Consider the following 19,949-nt stretch of genomic DNA (forward strand, 5'->3'; position numbering starts at 1 on the left):
TCACCGATGCAATGAATATGAACTTGAGCACACTCTGGGAGAGAGCGGAGGACAGGAAGGCCTGGCGTGCTATGGTCCATGTGGTCATGAAGAGCTGGACATGACTTAACGACTGAACAACATGCTCACCCAGTTTTCCAAAAATATGGGCTTTGGGAAACTATGGAGTGGGTTAAACTAATCACCCAAGACCCAGTTCCCTGGCAAATGTGGGCAACTGAAAATGTTGGAAGTATTAGGGGGAACTTTGTAAACTATATCACAGCTTTAAAAAAAGGCCATGTGGTCACAGGCAGCATGTCCATATCCAGATCAAGCGTTTTCTGCACTCACGTCTTAGCTGTGATTAGGACAGAAGAAAAATGCAATACAGAAGAAACACAGAACAAAATCTTATAAAGGAAGTGGCTATTCCAAGTTGCTGGAAAAAAAGGGGGGAATGCAAAGAGTCAGGTTCTCAATGGACCTCAAGTATTTGGTAGGGAGAAAGGGAACAGGCAGAAAGGGGAAGAAAAGATAAGAAAACAGGTTGACTTGGAGAAAGTTATCTGCAGGAGTCTGAGCACATGACAGCATGAGCAAAAACAGATGGTTCAGATCTAGTTAAATGTGATGGCTAAGAGACTGAGCTACAGATTAGGAAATCCCTGGTTTGATCTCACCTTTGCCATGAACTCTTGAGATGGGCTTAGGCAAACCACTCTCACTCAGCTTCACCACCCTGCCCCCCACCTGCAATATGGGGGATAATAATATTTACTTACCTTACAGGGTTGTTGTAAGGATTACAACTAAATAATGCATGTGATATGCTTTGAGTACCGGACTATGCTTATTCATAATCATTATTATCAATAACAATTTATGAAAGGATAAGTTTTGGAGTTTGCCAGGGCAGCTGATGTGATTTAGTAAGAACAGTGGCTTTTACTGCATCATTTTATAATTTTGATGGCATTTGTAAGCACAGCAGTAGAGAATTGCCAATGGGAAAAAAGTTATTCATTTTGCAAGACTGAAGCTAGTTCTCCCAATATAACCTCTCCTAATTCTCCTCAGGAGGAAAAAGCTTATAAAAACATAGACAAAGTATTAGACTGGCAATCCCTGTGTCTGGGGACTGGACTTCCTGGTTACGTTTGATGCCATGGATTTTCTCTTGTTATGCGGCAGAAGTGGAAGTTGCTCATAAAGATGATGGAGAAAACCAGGACTATCGTAATTGTAATTTGGCAGCATTTATGCCTACCTCTCCCCAAAAAAGTAAATGTAAGCCCAGAAATTCATGCTCTTTCAGACTCAAATATTCTTATGCAGGGAAAATGTGAATTGACTGAATTTTTTAATAGTCTAAAACATTACCCTCCCTGCCAATGCTTCCAGTACCAAGCAGGGAGAAATAAAGTATCTACTATTATTTTCTGTATATGGCTGATTAGGGGAAGGCACCCTGCATTATAATCTTCACATTTCATGTGCGGTCTGAGGTAAATAGATAGTGGCTTACAACAACTCTAATAAAGAGCTATCACCTTTGTTGTTAACATACAAAATCACAGAAATAGGTCTCCACTGTAATGCTACAGAGTACACACACACAGTAAAATCCAACCTAAGTCCTACACCCATTGAAATGAACAGGACTTAAGTTAGTCATGACTAACATAAGTTCAATTCATTTCAATGCGTTTACTATAAGTAGGACTTAGGCTGGATTTTACCCATAATCAAGACAGAGACAGACAGCAGAACAATTATATACTAGGATATTTTACAGGTATTTACAGATATTTCAAGTATATGCATTTTGCATATAGTGTCAGTGTGTTTAAATCATCTGAAATCATCACACATACGCATGCTGGGAAAACAGAGAATATAACAAAATCCCCCCACCCCCCAACACGCATATACAGAGAAAATACCTCAGCTTGCAGCAGAGGTCAATCTAGTTAAATAGCCCCCTTAACCGCCTCTAACCCCAAAGCCAGTGCTCAACTGAATGCAGACATATTGTGCTTTCATCACTCTTAACAGTGTAAAATAGAGATCCCAAATAAAACCGGAAACTAGGGTGTGACAAGAGCTGGTAATGAACAGAGACAGCAAAAATTCCCCAGAATTCAAATGCTCCTAACCCCATCCATCAGCAGTCAGCTATTGAGCTGTAGTCCTACATCCAAACCAGCACTCACTTTGTACAGCTGCTCCTTCGTTGGGGTTGGAATATCCTTCACCTTTCTGTTTGATTCTGCGGATGATGCCTCCATTCTCAAATAAATCCTCCCCTTTGAAATCAAGCAACTCAATCTGAATGAATTAATGAATAAATAAATAAATAGACCAAACTTCAAAGGACTAATAAGTCACCTAGGTTGGAACAATTTAATTGCCATATTTTGAACAAAAGGAATACTGGCAAAAGATACAAGCAGTGAATCCAAGGGCTAATTCACATTACCACTCTTCTAGTTAGGTGCTTTCCCCCACCTACTCATGACAAAAGCACTATATGAATTATTCACTCCAACAGTGGCATCTCCTCACAGTGAATAATTTTGACAGATTCACCATAAGCAATGAAATAAGTATCAGCTGCAAGCAGACTGCTCAAGGGAATCAACCCAACACCAGAGTTTATTAGAACCAATGATGGAGTTAAAATGTGTGCAATCTATGAAGGGTATGACAAAACAAATGAGAAAGAGAAGTATTTCAGTGAAGTCTCATAATATGTAGCATATATAACCTCTTCTTATCTGCATCAGGTCCCACTAGAGAAACACATAAGTTATAGAAGTCTGATACAAAATTATTTCCCCAGATTCAGGGTACAATTTGTGTACTCCATTGCATACTATAAAAATGCCAGGATGGCATTTTGTCTTTTGGTTTGTATATATCTCAGTGACTCTGTGGTGACTAAGGGCTTCCACAGGCAGCAGGCTTATGAGGAAATCGCTGTGTCCCTCAGGGTCAGCCCTATCATGAGGCAACATGAGCCACACGGATCAGGTGGCAGATTCTGTGGGCAGTGGATTCTGGGGGTGTCCCTTTCACACCTCTGTCCCCTGCCTGTTCATCAGTTGCCCATCTGCCTGCCTGCTTGGCACTTCAAAGACCATTCTGGTACCTTTCTGGTACTGGAGTGCCCAGTCAATCAGGCAACAGCAGCACTGGCCAGCTGGTTCTCTTGACTGAAGCACAGTGGCCTGCATTTCAAACCTGCTACAGTTGGTGTCAGCTAGCAACACCCCCCCCCACTTCCAGTGTTTCCCCTCACTTTCTCACCAAGACCTCTGAGGTGGGGAAGGGACAGTTTGGGTCTGGGAACGTTAAGAGTTTAAGGCAAAGGGGTTAGAGTGGGAAGAGTTTTCCTTCTCCCCCCAAACTCATTTCCATGCAAGTGGAGTAAATGTATCTTGTATGACAGCCTTTTGAAGCTTATTGTGTTTTAAAAACCCTCCACTTTCCTTGGCACTATTTTGCAGCGTGTGCACTTCTAACTTTTCTATGTGAGGTATTTACTGTGCACTCATTATTCCCTATTCACAGTTGTTTATGGGTTTTTTTGACAACATCATGACCCTCCAGTTTTGCTTCTGTTTGTAAACAGCACTTTTGGTGAATTTAGAGCAGGGAAAATGGGGTATTATTTCTGATGGTGAAAGTAAACGTTGTTTCCACTTGTGTATTTGTGCTATTCCACTACACCACAGTGCCACCTAGAGGTTATGTAATGGAAAAGCAGGAGAAGAAATGCTCCTCGTGTAGTGTTTGTATTTCCATTCTGAGATGAAACTGAAAGTAGGAGCAGTGGATTTACAGCCTCGTATAGAAAAGCCCTTCAACTAGGTTGACTTCCAACCCTTTTGTTTTAATTTTACAGACAGGATTTTTCTTGCCCGTATCTGGCAAGCACACCTACATGACAAGTGGCTTACTGCCCACCCCGAATATGCTTTGCCACAGCTGCTTGTACTACTAGATAATAAATCTAATTGCTTAGATTCCTCCTCCCTCCCCAACCCTTTTTCTTTGTGTGTCATCTCTTTTAGATTCTATGACTGAAGTCTGGGACTCTCTTACTACTTGTAAGCTGCTTTGGGAGCCTTTTGGGCCAAAGAGTGGGATAAAAATGCTTTAAATAAATAAAATAATTGCTAGGGAGCAGGATGAAGGAGAGAGAAAACTAGAGGGTGGGTGCACAAAGAGTTTCTCCCAGATGTGCATTTACTTTTGAAAACAAAGATAATTTTAAAAGCTGTTTCTCTGGGTATTCTGTTTTGGTTTTTTAAAGCATCACTTTAGCAATTTTGCTAATCTTAAGCATTGGTGCTGGAGAAGGTGGAAAGACTCAGATCAGACTTTTTTTAAAGCCAGAAGCTCAAGGGGAAAACAAAATTATCAGCCACTTCTAGGGGGGAAAGTTTGAGTATAATGGAATCATGTGTGGCATGGCTAACTTTCTTAGGAAACAACATAGGAAGCGGCCTTATATCAAGTCAGAAACCACTAGTCCACCTAACATGGTATTGTCTACACTGACTTACAGCAGCTCTCCAGGGTCAGCTCGCTCTACACTGACTTACAACAGCTCTCTGTTACCACTATCGGACCTGCACATTAGCATCTAAAGAGACCATTAATCCCAGAGTCTAAAATTACCTAGCTGTACCACAGCTTTGCTATGTGAGAGAAAAATAAATGGGAGCAAAGTGGATTTGCACAGTTCCCTGATACAAAGATGTTCTGAGCTGGGTTAGCAATCTATTAACCTCAGTAGTCCCCAGCTGCAACATGCAACACATGTCTTCTAGAATGTCCTCTAAATGGTAAAATTAGGGATGAGGAACCTGTGGCCCTCCAGATGTTTTGAACTCCATCAACCTCAGCCAACATGGCCAATGGTCAGGAATGATGATGGTCCAACAACATCTGGGGGGCTGGAAGTTGCCCACCACTGGTATAAATGTTTAATTCCTTAACAGTACACAGAATTCATGATGTCCACTTTAGAGACTGTGTTTTGAGTTGCATATTTTTGTTTTTAAAATGTAATCTTTTAAAACACAGAAGCAGTGTGAAATGCTGGTAATAAAAATAACTTCTCTGAAATTAGTTGAAGAATGGCAGGGGGAAGTAATCTGAAATATAATGCCTCTTAAAAAACAAATTATTTCTCCAAAATTAAATGCAGAGCTTTGAGATTGTGGTGAATGCTCTGAAATAAAACATTCCTTTAAAATCAAGTCAGTGCATGTTCAGGGTAGTATGTACGTTGACTTTTAAAATAATGGAATGAAACAGGGAGAGGACACCATTTGGTGTGCCTAAGGCAGCAAAATGTCTCAAGCAAGCCCCCTGTGCTCCTCCCCACAATAAACTTTTGGCTATGGGAGATACAAACATTTTCTTCCAGACTGCTTGTGGTTGTGCCACAACTGGATAATGCTCATTACTTTATTTATGAAAGAGATACAGCTTCTTCCACCCCACCAAAATGTCCACATATTTTTGAAGTTTTTAAATGTTCAAAATTAACAGCTCTTGCAAAACTGCATTTTCTGCCTGCAAGCCCACTTGTTTTATCTTTTAGGTCTTTGCCTGATTACTATCCAAAAGGCATATCCCATTTTTAAAAATGTATAAATAGGGGTTTCCCTGTTAGCCAGGTCTCCCCTCCACTAAATTTAAAGAGCTACGCTATTGCTGCAAGATTAGGGATAGTTCAAAGGTAGCACAGAGAGACATTGCAATGTGCCTTAAAAGTATCTCTATAACTCCTACCTTTGGTGCTACCTACACATTATATGCAAAATTTAGCAAAAGGGGTGATTTTGAGTGGAGAAAGGTATGTGTGTATGTATGTGTGTGTGTGTGTACACTTATTTCCATGCTCACCATATCTTTGGTTAACCCCCCTCCCCAATAGCTTTTCTCCCCATGAGGTCTAAAATGCATGTCTGCCCCAAGTGGAGAAATAGCAGGCACCAAAAAGGTTAAGCACACTTTCCCCTTCGTTTCTCCACCCAATTCTGTACTCTGGATGCTTCTCTTAAAAAAGTAAGATAGGTTGGTGCTGAGACTCCATTATATGATGTTGAGGTTCCTTTGCACATGATATTGCACATGAGCCCCTTTGCTTGCAGTCCTGCCAGCTATTCCAATTCTGATATAGCAAGAAGAGGGAAGAGGAAAAACAGTACTTAGCATTGCCTACTCTCAACTGGCTGATTAGTGCTATCAGAATGGACAATGTTCCCCCCCTTTTTAAACCCAGTTCTAGTAATAGCATCAAAAATGTTTTCCAGAAGGCACTTGTTTCAGTGGGCCACCAGCTAATGTGTGCTCCATCTTGGCCTTCACAGAATGATTCCCACAACAGTGCAATATCTAGGTAACACAGAGCCTTCTCGGATACTATGTTGTTTAGGGAGACATGACTGTTTCTAGTCTGCTACACTTTCACTCACACAACATTGTGTTTGCAAGCACTGCTGTAGTCAGCAAACCAACCCACTCAAACAGCTATAGTAGTATATTAATTGGGGATACAATTTATGCCAGTCAATCAGATCTCCCCTTCCTAAACTGTTACTTTGTCTGCCTCATAGTTTAACAGCTACTGGGGGAGAATAAGTAGTTTCGACATTAAATTTTTTGAGTTAATTTTGTGGTTCAATAGAAAATCATGCGCTCACTTCAAGGCATGAAGCTCATTATATTTGCTCTTGTAAAAATAGCAAGTTGTATTGGCTGCCCTTCCAGTAATTCTGGATGTGTTTTTTCTCCATAATTATTCTTTAAAAAACAACAACCCCTCACTCTTTGGCTAATGTCTGATGTTACTCTACAAAGATGTGAAAGATGACAACAGAGCAAGTTTTGATTCCATTTTTAGCAATATATCCAATTCCATATGGTTTATCAATTTTGTTTGCAATTGTTGTTCAGTTACAAGATATGTCTGTTCTTCAAAGAAAGCAACAGGGAATTTGCAATTTCCTCTTCTAAACATTCTGTAGATTTGTAGCCACTTAGCATGAATAAATTGCCCTATATCAGTTAGTCTACTGGCCTGTGAATGTAAGAAGAGCTTCCTATTTCTCAGTATTTTCTTTTGAAAACAATTGTTTCATCTCTGAGTACCCTGATGTGGGTGCCTATATAGTTAACTTTCCGCAAAATCATTCCTTAGGTTAATAGAATGGAGAATTTATCATAGAATGCAATTGCAGGGATAAACTGCCTAGCTGCTGACTGTATTGCTAGGAACATTTCTTCCAAGATATCTGGATGGCAGGTCAACAATCTAACAATCATACATGGATGCTTTCAACATAGGGGCACGTGCTGATAGGAAAGGAAGGCATGGAGATCTCTCACTGTGCCCTTTGGTGGGCTGGAGATATTGGTGGTTATCAATACCATCATATCAGGTCTGCTTCAAACTGTGACTGTCTGTGTTCGACTTGCAAAAATGCAAACCTACAGTAAAGCAACTGTGTCCATGTCCACACATACATGAAATTAGGTTCCCCTATATTGAGAAGCATTACTTCCCCCCAAAAGAGACAAGAAAAGCATCTGTTCCAGGGCTGGGCAACGGGCAGCCCATGGGTCACATGCAGCCCCTGCCCCCAAGCCAATTTTGGCCCCCCTGTCAATTTTGAAGCTGTCCACCAAATTCGGTGGCACAGCAGGAAAGGTGCCAATTTTTGTTTTGAAACAAGATGTGTGGGGAGTGAGCCCTTTGTTTCAAAGAAAAATCGTACTCCCTGAACACTTCTGGGAGCATGATTTTGCTTCAAAACATGGCATGTGCTCCCTACATGTCTTGTTTTAAAGGGAAAATGGTGGTTTTTCCCACCACTGCTGCCCTGCTGAATTTGGGCAGCAAATTTGGCAGGGTGACAGCAGTGGCAATTCCTGGGAGGGTGTGGCCCCCACAGGGTTCCAGGGGGAAATTGGTCCTGGACCAATGGAAGTTGCTCATCCCTGAACTACTCAGTTATGTTAGTCACCTGACCTCCTCATCTTATGCATACACTAGGCTGCTCCAGACTGGAATTCTTTTGCCAAGGAAGGTCCATCTAGACCCTTCTCTGATAACCTTTCATTGTCAGCCAAATATTTTTTTCATTTAGAGAGGCTTTTGGCCTCATAAGTTGACCTACTATGGCTATTGTAAATATGTTGCAATTTGTTCAATTCACTGTTTTTATTGATGTCTTACCTTCCTGTGTTTACATTTTTATTGTTATATTGTATTTTACTCTGTATTTAACTGCTGTTAGCCTCCTGTAGCACCTTTTGGTGGAAAGGTGGGATACAAATTTAATAAATTAAAAAAGTAAATAAATACACTTACCTCAAAGAACAGTGTTGCATTTGAGGGGATCTTCGGAACACTGCCAGCAGAACCATATGCATATTCTGGTTTACATAGCAAGTGGCAGATCTCCCCTCTTTTCATAGTGGAAACTCCAATATCCCATGCTTTGATGACCTGGCCTAAGAAAAAGAAATTCCAATTAAACCGATTTGGTCAGTAAGCTTATCACAGCAAGACACAGATATAGCTTCATTTATCTTTTTTAAACCATAAATTTATGCTGCACGTTAATTTAGACATGTACATTGTAATGCTCAAATAACCAAACAGTTATGCAAAATCCATCATTTGAAGATGAAAAATACTTGAATTTTTCAAGTAAGCTGTAGATTATTTTTGTTGTCCCTGCTAGATGAAAGGTTTACATGGAAGGACTACAGACAACCTGTGGCCCTGCAGATGATTGGATTACAACTCTCATCAGCCCCAGCCAGCATAGCCAATGGTTAGGAACTATGGGAGTTGTAGTCCAATATTTCTGGAGGGCACCAAGTTTCCTACCCCTGGTCTACATAAGGGCCTGATTACGTGCACAAGCCGCAGGGAGTTTTGGCCTCACACACTCCTGCTTTATGCATGAAGAAAGGAGATGGCTTTTGATCATAGTTTAGAACAAAATGGTTTTCTCTTTGCCAAAATACAGGAAACAGTGAGCTATATCCTCTGCTGCCTATGTGCCAGCAGACCCCACTGCTAGTGCAACAGAGAGCTAGTGCTTCTTAAAGCAATTGGAAATTAATGGAAATGCTTGTTTCTGGAACGGGTCAGGTCAGTGGAGTTCACAGAAGGAAGATCCACTGACCTGTCCTGATCTAGAAACAAACATTTCTGCTAGTTTCCGGGGTTGCTTTAGGAAGTGCTAACTCCCCATTGAGCTAGCAATGGGTTCTGCTTGTGCAACAGAATGAGCAGGAGCACAGAGGTAGTACTGGATACTGCCTTGTGTTTTATACAAGCAATAATTACTTAACAAACCAGGGGTGCTTCTAGACAGAAGGCTTTTAGCAATTCCAATCAAAAGGCATTGTGCAACAAATCCATCTCTTCCTCCTCAATGGATTTTTTTGTGGAAAGAAAAAAAGACAGAAGAAGTGGTGGGAAAATATAGAAGGGTTACATGTTGAAGACAACGTCATCTGGACACACTGTGAAATTTGTGTGAATAAGGCAAGGCGACTGGATGATAAAAGCCTTGTTTGGAAGCACCTCAGATATGGAACTGCAGCAAGCATATACATAGGATAAAAGAAGTGTCCAAAAGGAAACAACAAAGGATGGTACACATATTAGTTCCACATATAGCCATCCAAAGAAGGACCATAAGAACAGCTAGATGCTCTATGGAGCTGCAGCAATTCATTTAGAATGATAATCCATCCATTCCAAGGACTCACAAAGCATAACAAAACGTATAAAATCAAAAACATAGACAGACCAGTAAAGCAACCCCATATTTTTCCAAGCCATTATATGCTTGCCAAAAACAAAGATCTCATTGCTATTAGAAGATACTCAGGCTCAGTTTTTCGCATACCTCTTGAGGAGGGGTTCTCTGTAGCTGGGACACAGCTACAGAAATGCCTCTTGATATCATCCTTTGCAATTGAGGAGTAGGACACACTATCAGGATGCTACTGCAAGGATGGCATGCTCAGTGACTTAGTAGGCTGAATGCCACCAGTGACAGATATTTGAATTCCTTCCAGTTTTCAGGAACTGCCAGTCACTATTCTCATTGTAGTCTGAATTCAAGTACAGAAGATGAACAGAAAACCTCTAGATCCTATTGGCCAAAATAGTCATTGGTCCAAGAGTTGTGCAAATTATCAATGATAGTCCATGAAAGTGTGTGCCATAATAAATCTGTTAGTGTTTAAGGCACCACAAGTGTTATTGTTGCTTTCATTGCTACAGACTAAAACAACCATCACTCTGGAAGTTATCACAAGTGAAAATGAATTCTAAAAGGCCTTTGCTCTTGTATCATTTGACAGCCATTGGTCCTCCTTTTCTCAGTTTAATAGAAATCCTTAAAAACGATTGTGCTCCAATTAACATTTACTTTGTTTTACTACACCCTGACCATCAGAAGGAGAAACAGAAGGATTTCAGTCATGTCAATGCAACTGGGTCCTGAGAACACTAAAAAGAAACCCAGAGGTAGCATCTTGCCAGCAATCACAGACCTTCTGTCTAAGTTATTCTAGAGTTATAATTGAGTGACTATGTAACTACACTCCTTTTCATTTTCTCCTCATTTTTCTCTTTCTTCTGCTAAACATATCTCCAATTATATGGATTAACTATAGGAGGTTTAGAGGTGCCATCCCTAGTAGGAGGTGCTGAGAAAGACTTTTGCCTGAGACTTTCAAGAGCTGCTGCCATTCAGAGAGGATAAGACTGGGCCATATGGGCCATAGACCTGATTCATATAAGGCAGATTCAATATGTTCACATAGTTTTCTTTGAGAAGATGGGCTGAACTATGGAATTCTCTTCCTTTGCAGCTTTGTAATTCTGCTTGGCAACTGCTCTAGAATTCTTATCTCAAAAGATAACTGAGAACTCACTTTGTCAGGGTATAAAATTGGTAATTTCTCTGTAAGCTCCAATGAAAACAAAACAGCCAATACCAAAAGACTTTTGCACAGAGGCAGAACATATGATAAGCAACCTTAAATGATTCATCTATTCCTTGATAATATGACATCAGATTGTAGGTTTGGGGAATGAGGAAGAAAACAGATACATACATCTGTGTTCTCCAATAATGGAACAGCATATATAAAACTAGTGTGTCAGGAAGCAAGATCAAACATTTGATCCCCCATCTGCAAGCACCAACAGCTTTTTTCAAAGCTGAAGTCAATTCCAGGCTAGCTTAAGAAAGAGCTATAAACATCGAAGAAGGTGGCAACCAAAAAATGGCTGGGTTTGCAAGTCACCTTAAGCCATGGTGGCTTATAAACTATACACAGTAGTTTATTTTTCCAATAGCCTACTGTGCCCTGACAGATGATAAAAAAAATAAGCTACTGTGTGTAGCTTATTTCCCTGCGGCCCCTCCCGCCCCCTCAGTCCTCCAGCCTGCATCCCAGGGGACTTGGCGGCAGACCCCATCTCATCTGCTGCCAAGTCCTCTTTCCCAGCTCTGATTGTGATCGGATCCATTTTTTTATGTTCCTGATCCCATTTCTGTGCAAAAATGGGACCTGGGACCTGGCCTGCACTTCCCCATAATTTTTCCCATGTCTGCAAATGGGGAAAATGGTTGGTCTTTTTTTCATCAGTCCTATGTAGGCATGCAGCAGTAGGAAACTGATGGATATGGACCTGCCCCCCCTTGCCCCCCTGCACGTTGCACAAACGTCCATGGGTTCAGGTGGGGAGAGCCACTATCCGGTACACAATGCAATTGCTGCCTCCCCATCAGTTATGACAGCTCTCAAAAATGACAGCTCTCAAAAGCAAGCTGGAGACAGCCATTGCTACGGGGAGCTGAAAAAGCATCCTGTTTCTTCTGTGGAAGTGAGGGTGCCAGGTATGGGGAGGGGTGGGTGGGCGTGCCTCATACCTGGTACCCTTGCTTCCTCAGAAATGGGATGCAACGATTTTTTTAAATGTCTTCTTGAGCAAGAATGGAACAAAGACATTTAAAAAAATATGTAAAGGCGGGGGGAGTGGGTGACCCAGTGGGGGGCCATTTGGACATCCTCCACCCTGGCATGAAGAGGGATCCCACCGAGAAGTTGGTGTTTAGGAGCAGGGTGGAAGACAAGTGCCCCACTCCTAAAAATACACTTCCAAGCAGGATCCCCCTTTGTGCCAGGGTGGGGGAAGACCCCAAGGTGCTCCCCTTGGGCACCCCTCCCCCCACTCCACCCCTCCCTCCACCCCTCCCTCCCTCCTTCCAAAAAAGCCTTTAGCGACCAGTAGGGGGAAAGGTTTTCATTAGTGGCTTGAATTTTAAAAATCAAGCTGCAAGTGAAAACCTTTCCCCCGACTGGTGGGAAATGGCTCTTTTTTTTGAGGGGGGAAGACTGGGCCGGGGCAGGAGTGAGAGACCCAGTGAGGGGTGCCCTTCGGTTGTCCCCCAACCCTGGCATGAATAGTGAACTGGCTGGTAAGTGGTTGTTTCAGAGTAGCGTGGTGAAGAGCCCCTCTGCTTTCCTCCAGCCCGTTCCAAAACACCTACTTCCCACCATGATCCCCCTTTATTCTGGGGTGGGGGACAGCCCAAGCCCCCCCCGGGGTACCAACTCCCCCCACCCCCTTTCCATATTTAAAAAAATGTCTTTGTTCCATTCTTGCGCAAGAACGGAACAAAGACATACACAAAAAATAGTTGCGTCCCATTTCTTCTGAAGAAGTGAGGGTGCCAGGCATGGGGAGGGGTGAGAGGGGTGCTGGCACCCCCACCTACCCCTCCGCATACCTGGCACCCTCACTTCCACAGAAGAAACAGGGCAGTTTCCCACCTCCCCATAGCAATGGCTGCCTCCAGCTTGCTTTTGAGAACTGTCATTTTTGAGAACTGTTAAAACCGATGGGGAGGCAGCGTTGCAATGGGCACTGGATACCAGCTCTCCCCACCTGCACCCCTGAATGTTTGGGTAACATGCAGGGATGCAAAAGTGGTGGTAAGCCAGTATCCATCAGTTTCCCACTGGTGTGCACCAGTGCAGAACTGGGAAACCAAAGGGGGAAAAAAGTAACAATTTTCCCCAGGTGCGCAAATGGGAAGCCCCATTTGCAGGAATGGGAAAAATTACAGGGAAGTGTGAGCAAGGTTCCTGGTCATGTTTTTGTGCAAAAATGGTACTGGGAACATGAAAAAAGGGAACCAACCCCAATTGTCATCGGAGCCAGGAAGGGGGACATGGGCAGTGGCTACCCACAATTGGCTGACAGATGACATGTTAAGTCATCATAGGTAAAATAAGCCACTCTGCAGACCGAGGGTTCCCAGGGTGACTTATTTGGGGTAAATAAGCCACTGTGGGTGACAAAAAAAGCATGCAGACAACACGCTAAACCACCATGGGTTACTCAGGAAAATAAACCATCTTGGGTTAACGTGTCGTCCAAACCCAGTCAATGGGTGGATGAAGCCAGCTTCTCCCATCTGATCAGCAGCTTCCTCAATGTTTACAAAGCAGACTGAACAAAGCCAGCCTGTGTCAGCCTTCACAGTCAACTGGAAGTCTAGTTTGTGCATGGAAAAAGAAGAGAGTGAACATGCACGTTTAGACAGAAAGAACAGACTTACTTCCTTTTCAGAGTGCCCAGACTTGTATACAAACATTAAAGGGCATATTTTCCAGGAACATATTTAATTTAATCCAGGATTATTGAAGTGCCAATGCAGCAATACATACCATTTCAACAGAAGCCACTGAGGGAAAATCTACACTGGAAATCTAAACTGGTCTAACTGTCATGGCTTCCTTAAAGAAACCATGGGACTTGTAACTTGTGATATTGCTTAGAATCCTCCTTTTAAAAATTCCTAGCCTCCTGATAGAAGTATAATTTCCAGAGTTCCCAGATTATGGAGCGAAGGTTTAAGAGTTAAGCCAGTTTCAGTTTGCAATGTTTGAAGATCAGTGTCTTCAACATGGTTAGCAACAACATGTCAAACTAGGACTCAACATTTCACAATAGTGTATGAGAGAAGGAAATAAAATGAAGGACTTGCATAGCAGTGGCAGAACCAGACATCTGCCAATTCCTAGCCCTTCCTCTGTTTGCTCTTACTCACACAGTCTTTCTGAGAACAGGATTATATATAAATAAGCTGTCATTTAATTGGCAAGAACCCACTTTATATCCCTAAGGCTCTCTTTACCTTTCTCCACCTTTTCCACTCTTTACCTTTGCCCAGGCTGAAGATAAATGGCTCATTCCTGTCACGGCTGGAATCAAACTTTTTCCCATTGGCCAGCTTTCCTTTGTAGTGGACATAAACCTTGTCTCCAATCATAGGAGATTCATCCTTATTCCCAGTCCTCTTCACAATCTAAAACGAGGATATGAAAAATGAAGTTCATAGGAGCTCTTGTGTATCACCTGACCAATTCCAATGGATTGTTCACATTTGTCATAATTTTTGTGAACCGCCCTAATTTTTGTGAACCGCCCAGAGAGCTTCGGCTACTGGGTGGTATAGAAATAAATAAATAAATAAATAATAAAAATAAATTGTCAATTACATAGATTTGTAAACTCAGGTTCTGCATTCAGATAAGAGAATGAGGGAGAGTTGATCACCAGATTACAAGAGAGGAATTGCAGTGGACTATATCCTAGAGAATTATGTTACTTCCGATCCAGGCTGATTCACTCAAATAAAAATGGATCCAAAGGGAATGGCCAATCAGCCATGATGAGGGCTGATTACGATGTGGAGATCTTTCTTTGCTCCAATAACTTACGCCATAGTCCTGGTGTGCTCCTAAATTTATTGTGCCTGGCTGTCCAGACTGGTGAGAAGGTTACAGATGTGCATTTAGATCAGGGGTGGGGAACATGTTTTATGTGGGAGGCTGAATTGCCCCTCACCAGACCAAATGACATCAGCAGGTGTAGTCATCACCTAATGACATAATCTCCCCATCTCTTCATTTTACATTTCTCTGTGCTAAGAGAAGCATGGAGAAAGGAACTCAGCTGGCACTGGGAGGAGCAGCTGCTCTTCCCAGTGCCATCCAAATCCCTGGCTTGTGAGCTGCATGCAAATGAATGCAGCTGACACTGTGAAGAGTGCTCCCAGTACTAATCAAGCCCCTGGCTTTGCACACTGGCCCCCTGGGGCAGTGCATAAATGAACTTGGCCAGTGCTGGGAAGAGCAGCTACTCCTCCCAGTGCCAACTTTGGGCAGTGCATGGCACATGAATAGACTTAGCTGATGCTGGGAAGAGTGGCCACTCCCCCATTGCTGTCAGAGTCTCTGGCTTTGCGAGCTATACATCATCCCCATATGGGGTAACACACAGCACCTGAACAGACTTGGCTGGCACTGGGAAGAGAGGCTCCTCCTCCCAGTGCCACCCAAATCTCCCACCACCCACATCCCTGCTGTTATGTCTGAATTATGATTGGATATAGCAGCAGGGATTCCTCCAGGGGATGGGGCATGAAGACAAAGCTCTTCACCCTGTAGGAATCCAAGGAGGCCCTGTGGGCCAGATGGGGAACGTCTGCAGGCTAGATTAGGCCTGTGAGCCAGAGGTTCCCCATCCCTGATCTAGAGTATTCATGCCTGTGTAACCTTGAGGATAGATTGTTGTAATGCACACTGTGTGGTGCTGTCCTTGATGACATTTTGGAAGTCTGAGCTCCTTTCATGCAGAATGCTGGAAAATACATCCTGCTGTGGGTTGGCCACTAACAGCAAATTGCACCAGTGCTCCAGCATCTACACTGGCTCCTTTATTTTGGGATGTATTCAAGGTGCTGCTTATGACCTAAAAATAAGAGTATTCTGCAGTTCTTTGTGCCACTGTGGACTTTAAAACTGACTAAAACCATGCTCCTAAATGTATTATCCAGGTGCCAAATTAGAACTGTAAGGCCACAGAATGAGAGAGATGTTAGTGGGTTCCCTTTTTTTTGGAAACCCACTCAGGCTAGTCTGAGTATCTTCTGAAAACTGTGTAAGGTTTTCGTTTTTGTTTTAATATCTCAACTGGCTTTTGGTGGCCAAGGATAAGGTGGAATGGCAGTGGAGTTTTAAAACAGACAGAACCTGACAAATATCATTTTAACTGTTTTTTTATATGTTCAGGGGGGATATATGTCTCATCTCTCAATGGGACTGTTTTCTAATTGCCCCAGTTGTCCATAACCTCTGATGGGAAGAGAGTTGCTCTAATCTGTGCTCCTTCACTTTGATACTAGCTTCCTTTGGCTCTGAGAGAAGCTTTGGAGTTCCTTCACCATCTGGCCTCTCCCTTCTTCTGCTTCTTATAGGTGACTCTCATATGTCATTAACATTTTATTATTTTCCCCTCCCCTGCCACAATCCTTTGGAATGTGACAGGCAACAAATCTAATGAAATGAAATGCTGATCAGTAATTTGAGTAACCGGTGGGGCACCCATATGCCTTCCCCAATGTATGGTGGAAGTGTAGTATATACTGGATTTATTATACATAGAAGAATGCTTTTTTTGGTTATGCTAAACAGACCTTAACACAGCAGATTGGGAATCCTTGCCTTACTATAATGGAAATAGTTAAAAATGTGCGGAGCTGCTGTTTGACCAGGTATGTTTCAGATTTGTAGAGCTGGAGAAGGAACATTTAGATTTAGCTTCTCCCACAGCCTCACCTTCAGAACTCCTCGATCTTTGTTTGGGGTGATATCTTCGCCTTGTTCAGCAAGAGTTGCTGTGTGGACCTCTCCTTCCTTCTTTGTAGCCTCATCAGTTGTCATGGTCTCATTTCACAGGCACAGCCTTTGCAAACATACAGACACAAACAATGCATGAAGAATGCTAACCTGTCCTACAGGGGGGTGGGATCTACATGAGAATGGAATGAGAACCACATTCAGGAAATATCTGGATTTTCATGAAATCGGCTTTGGTCTGTCAGGGACACATGAAGCAAGAAAAGCAGACTATACTGTACCTAAACCCCCACTTTTCACAGGTCACACAGTGCTTGAAATCCATATACTTCTGCATTGGATGAGCTGAGTAGAACTGAATGTCATCAACCTGGTAGGTGCTGCTCAGCTAATGAGAGAGGCTTGTTCCCCGCCCCTGTAGCTCCCCTGCTCAGGGAAGTTTGGAAGCACTGAATTAAGTCCCCTTAGTTTAACCTCACACCTCTCCTCTCTCATCCACCATTTGGAACTGTAAAAGATGAGAAGTTGAATGGGAAAACAAGCTGCAAAATATGAAAGGGTTAAATCCCCTACTGTAGTATCTTGGATGACTGAAAGTGCGCTACTGTGCTCTGATGAACTGAAAATGGAAAAGGCTACATAGAAAGGGGAAAGCAACTACTGCTTAATTTCTGAAGGCTAGAAACCCTGGAGGTGCAGCTCAGTGAATGAGAAAGGTTTCTCCCCACTGTCCAAGCTCCCCCTTGCTACTGTGATCTGAAATAAGGCCACATAGAATGGGGAAAGCAACTACTGCTCAATTCTGAAGGCTAGAAACAGTACAATTGCGCTTTGATGAATGAGAAATACAGGTTAGATACTCTGAATGGCGAAAGCTGCTACTGGGCAATTGTGAAGCTCAGAAACAGCACAACCCCAGTTTTATGAATGGGCAATAGGGGCTGGTTACTGTGAGTGGAGAAAGCTACTATTGTGCAACTGTGGATTATAGAAATTGCGCTGGTGTGCTTTTATGGGTAATACAGGGTACATATTCTGAATGGGAAAGCGGCCCTACTGCAAATGGGGGGAAAAGGGGAATGAGGGAAAAGGGGGGGAAGAGCAGCCCCACCCTTCAACCAGGTCACTGCAAGGTCACAGGCAAGTCACATAATTAGGCACGCCCAGGATTTAATGTGGGGGGACATGGCACACTGCAGTGGAAGCGCTTAAGAAAAGTGTGTTTAAGAAAAACAATGCACCAAAAGCGCTTTCAGAAAATGTGCCTTTTCCAGAGGAAAGTGGTGGGGTGCTCTCCTTCCATATTAAATCAGCCATGTGGATTGGCTCCAGGGTTCAAACACCCTGAAAGGCTGTTACCTATTATGTCAGCATGATGTCTCAGCATGGTAATGACTGAGTCAATATGAAAGGAATAATAAAACTATTGTAGGGATGGGGAACCTTTTTTTCTGCAAAGGCTGCATTCTCTCAGGGGTAATAAAAGGGGCTGCATGCTGGCAGTGGACACAGCCACTTCCTCTTTGTCTCTGCTACCTCCTTTTCTCTTTTCTCCCCCCAATATCCAGGCAGGGAATCATTTTGATAGTATGGATCTGGCATATCTGCATGTTCAAAGCACTCCAGTCTCCCTGCTGAGGTAGGGAGAGGGCTGGGACATTCTAGGCTGTAGGAGACTTGGCCAAGTGCAGTGGGCCACAGCTTCCTCACCCCAGCTTTATGGGAATACCTGGGCATTCTAACAGAATAATTCAAAAGCAAATTGATACACACAGAAAGGAGATGGGATTGCAATACAGTATCAAGTCATTCAATAATTTAATTCTGTTTTTAAAATATTCTCCATTGTACATGGAAGACAAGAAAAGACATTTAAAGCATCTCAATTGCAGTGAAAGAACAGAAAATGGCAAATTTAGAATCTTGCTGCGCACAGGTCTTAAAAAAAAAACATTAACCATTTGTATTATCATTACCAAATGACTTTTACAATGTGTCTTCAAATATGGGGAATATACTACCTAACAATTTAAGGCTAGTTTTTCTTAATCATAAACAAAATGCTACACACAAAATAAATTACCCAGCCATTTTAATAGCAGTAATATGTTTGGAACCAGGGTTACCAATCAGCTGGAATTCTACCAACCCAAACAGTTTTCATGCTTCTGCCACCACCACTCCATCCCACCTTTAATATACATACTTAAAATATAGCATTTGCATTCTCCAACCCACATATGCAGCACGTGCCTCAGGGATCCCCTGATTGGCTGCAGTTCTCAGTGGACTGGGCGTGGGGGGCAAGCAGAAGGTAGTTTGGGATCTACTGGCAGTTCTATAAGTGATTTGTAGAAGATCAGTAAAGATTTCTGATTCCCAAGTAAACAAAAAGTAAAAATGCACTTTAAAAAATCATCTGTCACTCCTGGGCTTGTGTTAACTCCTTCTCTCTCAGCCTCAGTATTCCTCACCTGTAAAATAGGAGTATTAATTGCATTGACCAGGTCTTTGTGAAGTTCTGCTGCCCAGTTTTGGAATGGTGTCATAATCCCTAATCTGCAGTAACTAAGATCTAGAATTGTAAGTGTAAGGCAGGTGGGAAAGTGATGCAACAGGTGTAGGATGTGGGTGAATACAAGCAGCCTAGATACCTCAATAGATGTGACAGAAGATCTAGTAAACTTGGATGGGGAAGCAGTGCAACTTCATAAAGATTGTCTTTATGTTTTTAAAAACTGTTTCCTAGCAATATGTAATCAAGGAGTGCATGACACAGAATCAGAAAGCAACACTTTGCACAGCATGGGCATTCAAATAATTATGACTGTGAAACTTCCCACAGTCTACAAAAATAACGTAGCCAGCACGAAAAATCATTAATTGAAAAAGCATTGTATAAATCCTGAAAGAAAGGGCATTTAAAATGTTTAAATAATGGACAGCACAGAAAATTATATTTATTATAAACTGCACTTTAGAGAAGTTTCTTGAATAGTTAGCACTGTAGCATTTTTTTCCCTGAGCAACACTGCTTGAAAGAGTATGAAATAGCTCAGGGGTCTCCCAACCTTTTTCGGCCTGTGGGCACATCTGGAATCCTGACAAAGTGCCATGGGCACCAGTGACAAAATGGCCACTGTGTAGGCATGGCTACTCACAAAATGGCTGCCATGGGGGGGGCATGGCTACTCACA

At 42.5% G+C, this 19,949-nt stretch overlaps 1 protein-coding gene across 1 annotated transcript in view; it reads right to left on the minus strand.

Annotated features, from left to right (window-relative positions):
* The window catches only part of FKBP5 (FKBP prolyl isomerase 5), an 82,000-nt gene that overhangs the window by 31,645 nt on the left and 30,406 nt on the right, over window positions 1–19,949 (minus strand). Inside the window, exons 2-5 of the mRNA XM_084852938.1 lie at window positions 16,732–16,858; window positions 14,273–14,417; window positions 8,375–8,517; window positions 2,196–2,310 (exon numbers count right to left, since the gene is read on the minus strand). Coding sequence (XP_084709064.1) covers window positions 2,196–2,310; window positions 8,375–8,517; window positions 14,273–14,417; window positions 16,732–16,836 — 508 coding nt within the window. The 5' untranslated portion in view covers window positions 16,837–16,858. The remainder of the gene's footprint in view (window positions 1–2,195; window positions 2,311–8,374; window positions 8,518–14,272; window positions 14,418–16,731; window positions 16,859–19,949) is intronic.

Source organism: Heloderma suspectum, chromosome 4, assembly GCF_057233095.1.
Source record: "Heloderma suspectum isolate Gila_16-S chromosome 4, 16-S_ref, whole genome shotgun sequence".
In the NCBI taxonomy this organism is placed as follows: domain Eukaryota; kingdom Metazoa; phylum Chordata; class Lepidosauria; order Squamata; family Helodermatidae; genus Heloderma; species Heloderma suspectum.